Here is a 5,405-nt window from a genome sequence, read left to right as displayed (position 1 = left end):
ATCCATCAGACTATGGGGGTGGATGATCATTAGGGTTCCCATTCCCCCAATGGGGCGGGGCTTTGTCCATTTTCGTGGCCCCTGATCTGCCGGCCCCAATTTGGCCGGCGGGGGGAATCCCACCCCCAAAGCATCTTGTATGCACCAATGTGCCCAGCTAAGTGAAATCACCTGGAGGTGACGTCATTGTGACATCATCGCGCCGGGCATGTTACGGGGTGGGGGTGGGGCGCACGATTGTTTAAGGAAAAACCATAGAGTTTTTCCTTAAACAATAGAATGTCCCCTGCAACGTGCCCTGTGTGATGATGTCACTTCCGGGTGATGTCATTGCGGTGTGCACGCTTTGTGTGTACACCGAAGAGGTCCCAGAGAAGGACCAGGACCACCACCACCCCACCGGCAGCCAGGTATAGCAACCAACATAACGTCATACCCCCCCACCCTCCCTACTCTATAAAAATGGAGGCCCAGGCTCAGCTTCTGGCTACATGCAGGAGGCAAAAATCTCTTATCCATTGCAGCTTATCACAGGGGTATGACATTTGTTCTGCCCACAGGCTACAAGCCACCTGCTAAGAGCCAAAGAGTAAGAATCCTTTTGCTCTCACTTTTAGCTCATGTCAGAGGCTCATGCCTCAGCCCAAGCACCTGTTTAAACAGGCCAGGTACCTGTGGAAGAGCCAGGAGCTCCAGTGAGTCAGCAACTTGTGCCACCTTAAAGGACCCAGTAATAAAAAGCAGGCAGCACCACAAAGACCTCTCTGTATTGAAGTCATTATATTAATTAATAACAACAGCAGTAATAATACAGAACACAATCCATCTTAACAAGGGCTCAGTGACTGCATGTGGAGTGATTAGCAAATAGTTTTGCCCCTTACCACTTCCTTGCTGCAAACACGTGTTCCCAGATGCATGCCAAGCCACCAGGGAGAGTGGGAGGGCTGAGCGTGTATCTGATATCCCGTCCAGCACTTCCACTATTGCATCATGACAAAGAGAAGGGCTGGATGGACATGCAGGGAGTCCACACTAACCTCCAGGTCTCTGTAATGGGCCATGATGCTTGCTTTCACACAGCAGTACACTTGCACCAGTGAGGGGCCACTGTGACAATCCCTCTGTGCATGGGTGCTGTGGCCGTGGGTTGTTACAAAAATTACAAAGATGTTTTTTGGAATTCTTTGCCTCACAGGTACATGTGGGCCTATCCATACATATTAGGTTTCCCTGGGGAAACAAATAGCAGCTCCCCTGGAGCCAGTTCAAATCGGGACGCTTAATTAAGAAACTTCCCTAGGATTGCCATGTGCTTACTTCTGGCAGGAGAGCTCCCGCTGGACTGGGAGAAAGGTTTGGATAGATATTATGTGACACAAGTGCATTGGGTGATGCTCTGGCTGTCCCCTAAAACTTACCATGGAGTTTTCAGGGACAGCCAGAGTATCACCTGACGCACTTACATCACATCCAGGTTTGCAGTTGGATGTGGCATCACTTGTCCTACAGTGTTTATTTCTGCTCCTTGCTCTACTCCGAATGTTCCTTTCTTCCTCCCATATGCCATGGTCCCAACCTGAATTGGGCAAGCACATGCTTTGGAGGCATGGAACTTCAGAACACATCTTTACAATGTGTAACTCAATCCTAAAGAGAGATTATGCCTATTGTTTTCTTAAAAATTAGAATTAAAAGTGAAAAGTGTATCTATGAAATAAAGAGCCCCAACATATAACTGCTTGTAAATTGAGCTATTTAGTTCTGGAAATTAAAACCATGTTTTCCAGTATAAATTTTTGCCTACAAATATTACAAATCTCCTCTGAATATCAAATGATTTTAACTTTGTTACCATGACATAGAAACAGAGAGAATATGATGGTGATAATGTTACTATGTGTACAATTTATAATAAATAAATGCATCTATTTTTGTTTCTTTTTCTCAACAGCTTTTTTTGGAGCTCAAATTAACTCTTTTATCCATGTTATAATGTATATGTATTATGGATTAGCTGCCTGTGGCCCAAAATTTCACAAGTACCTTTGGTGGAAACGCTACCTGACCATTATGCAGCTGGTAAGTAATTCTTCTTTCTAAAACTGTTATAAATGTAGATAGTTAAATTTCCTGCAAATGTACCGATAGAATTAATTTCCCACACAAATCTCTGGAGCAAGGTTTCTCTTTAAGGATCACATTATGGGCCTCAAACAGTGACCACGAGTAATAATAGTGTTCTGAGCCAGAAGTGCTTCCAGAGCCAGGAACAGAATTACATATAAAACATGTAGCTTCAAGAAGTGTGTATCAAGAAAACAGCTAGTAATGTTTCAAGCCAAAAGTACATCTATGGCTTATATACATATGAATCTTAAAATAATTTGTGTAGGAAAAAACCCCCTGCTTGATAGTTGTTTCAACTGCTTGAACAGGTCGTTCATTCAGAGGGACAATGGGGTTTGCACACACAGAATATATGTTTTGTACTTGCCTATCCAGTCTAGATTCAGCTATGCAGGCTAACAATGACAAGGTACAGAACCTGCCTTTTGCAGCTATGGGATGTTGTTTAGTTGTTGTGTATGGACAAACCAACAATATCTAAGCAAATGAGGCAGTTAATCGACTGGCCCATAAGACACATACACAGATAAGGTTGCCAGTCCCCGTCCCCCCCGCCGGCCACCAGCAGGGGATGGGGGGTAGGGTTGCCAGATTTGGGGATGGACCCTGGGGAGGACAGGGACCTCACTGAGGTACAGTGCCAGGGAGTCCACCCACCAAAATATCCCTTTTCTTCAGGGGAACTGACCTCTGTAGTCTGGAAATAAGCTGTAATTCCAACCTGGAGGCTGGCATCCCTATGCACAGATGTATCCTATGCAATGTGACACTGGGATCCCAGTGCAGGTTGGATGAAGTTGTGTGTTCACATCCATTTCTTGCAAGGATATCTACATTTTGATCTGTGTGCTTCTGTGCATAATTTCCATAGCCTAATCACAAGCAGTACCGAGGTGCACACAGAAATTTCTGATCTCATGTGCTCATTTCTAGAAAAGAACTGTAGGCTTTAGTTACATTAAAAAAATATTGTATAAGGAGGCAGTTTGTTTGGCTTCTTAGAATTTTACAGATTCTAGATTTTGAACAGCTCTGTATTATAAAATCAAGACCTTCTTTGCCTAACAACCACCATTTTTTGAAGTATGAAGTCTCAGGACAATGACACATTTCTACATTTGATAAATGTGAAGATATTTTTGAAGTATGCAGTCTCAGGACAAGAAAACATTTCTACATTTGGTTAAAAGATATTCACAGAAACAGCACTTGGATTTAAACTTAGCTAAATTATCCACTAGGAAAGTGTTAGATTTCCTGTTTCAGTGATAATGTTTGGTTTATAGTAATCTGTTTTAATGTGGACGTCCCTGTACCTCTGAAAGCGAAGTAAAGGAATCTGATTACTTGTTTGTTTGTTTGCTTTATTTATACCTCATCTTTTTCCTCAATGGCAACCCAAAGTTTCATATATTATCAGGGCCAGTGTTACCCTTAGGCCAACCTAGGTGACCGCTTAGAGCGCAGGCATCAGAGGAACACAGAACTGACGGCAGGGGTGGGGGTGGGGCTACCTGGCGAGGCCGGTGCATGTCTGTGATGCGGGAGGTGAGGGCACTTCTCCTTCCCTGCTGGTGGGGTCAGGAGAACGGCTCCAGGATGGCAGAGGGTGCCAGCGCCTGTGAGCCCACAGGTCCCACTCTCTCCCAGGCATCCTAGAAGAAGGTCTCCCCTCCCCGTTCACATTAACCCTCTGTCTCCCAGTCAAGCTGGCCTAGGAACCCTGCCTACTGCTTCTTCTGCAGACAGCCCTTCAAGTTTGAGATTGTATTACTTGTTCTCACAATTAAAAAAAAGAAATTAGCAATTTCAAATTTTGTGTTTTTTATTCTTCCTAAAATGCATTTATGTTTGAAAATTGGTGGGCACATGGGAGGGGGGGGCGCCAGAAGGTAGCCTCACCTAGTGTGCAAAAAAACCTGGCACCAGCCCTGTACATCATTCTCTTCTCCTCCATTTTTCCCTCACAACCACACTGTGAGGTAGTTTAGGCTGAGAGTGTCTGACTAGCCCAAGGTCACCCAGCAAGATTCCACAGCAGAGTAGGGATTTGAACCTGGATCTCCAGGATCCTAGTGTGATACTCAGACCACACTGGCTGTCATGTTTACTTGGTGAACATTAAAATAGTTCTGTTTCTATAAATGATAGAAGTTAATATTTTTAGCACAATAGCAGTTATCATTTTAATTGTTATATCTTCATAAACTTTTGAAAGGTAGTTAGCATCTGTGGCATCACAAATTGTTCTGTTTTTCACATGAGATTACTATTTGTATGTGTTTCATCTTAAATGATAAAATGTAATCTTAACAGAAGCATATTAATGAGAACCTTTGATTTTTTTTATACCTTTCAGATACAATTCCATGTGACTATTGGCCACACAGCTTTTTCTATTTACATTGATTGTCCTTTTCCTAAATGGATGCATTGGAGTGTCATTTTCTATGCTACCTCTTTTATTATCCTTTTTGGTAACTTCTACTATCGGACATACAAGATGCCCAAGCAGCCAGTAAAGAACGGCAAAATTACCAATGGCGTTATGGCAAATGGAATAAGCAAATCAGAAAACGGTCTAGTTATGGAAAATGGAAAGAAAAAGCAAAAGGAAAAAGCAAAAGGAGAGTAACTTGATCCAGGCCTTAACCATTGTTGGCAGTGAGGAATCTCCAGTTTGGTTGTAAAAGAAAAAGAAACGTTATTCTCTCTATACCAATTGACCTTTAGGTTACTGAAGAGATAGAACACATTATTTATGAAGATTGTTTTAACAACAACCCTTCAACATAATTTTTTTGTTGTAATTATGTAATTATTAAGAACCTGGTTATCTCTGTGTAAACTTTTAGACTGCTGGTGTTGGTGGTGTAAGAAAGAATTGCTGAAATAGTGTGCTCCAGTGGTTAATATTACAGTTAACCAAGGATATAGTTGACTTGTTGGAGAAGACATTTCTTCGAACAAACAGGTAGTTTATACATCCCTCTGATTCTCTCAGATTTTTAGACCTAATCATTACCTAATTAGAATATGGAATTGTTCCTACCCATTGAAACATAACATTCTTCGTATTTACTTAGACCAGACATATTAGGTTGTCCTGGTTTTTCATTCATGTCTGTTACAACTTCTGTTAATGTGTGGAAAATACTCCTACCTCTTCATCTGATGAAAATCACATCTAATTTAGATAATCCCAGTTTCTGTAGTTCACCACTATAAATTCTACTCTATGCTAACGAGAGAAAAAAGATTTGCTTCCATTAACG

At 42.0% G+C, this 5,405-nt stretch overlaps 1 protein-coding gene across 1 annotated transcript in view; it reads left to right on the top strand.

Moving 5' to 3' along the window:
• ELOVL4 (ELOVL fatty acid elongase 4) overlaps nt 1-5,399 on the top strand; it is a 67,930-nt gene extending 62,531 nt beyond the window's left edge. The window contains exons 5-6 of the mRNA XM_015424901.1: nt 1,955-2,082; nt 4,490-5,399. Coding sequence (XP_015280387.1) covers nt 1,955-2,082; nt 4,490-4,765 — 404 coding nt within the window. The 3' untranslated portion in view covers nt 4,766-5,399. The remainder of the gene's footprint in view (nt 1-1,954; nt 2,083-4,489) is intronic.
• The last annotated feature ends 6 nt before the right edge of the window (nt 5,400-5,405 follow it).

Source organism: Gekko japonicus, unplaced genomic scaffold, assembly GCF_001447785.1.
Source record: "Gekko japonicus isolate JY-2015 unplaced genomic scaffold, Gekko_japonicus_V1.1 scaffold2913, whole genome shotgun sequence".
In the NCBI taxonomy this organism is placed as follows: domain Eukaryota; kingdom Metazoa; phylum Chordata; class Lepidosauria; order Squamata; family Gekkonidae; genus Gekko; species Gekko japonicus.
Note: the sequence above shows the minus strand (reverse complement) of the source record. Positions and strands in the feature narration are given on the sequence as shown.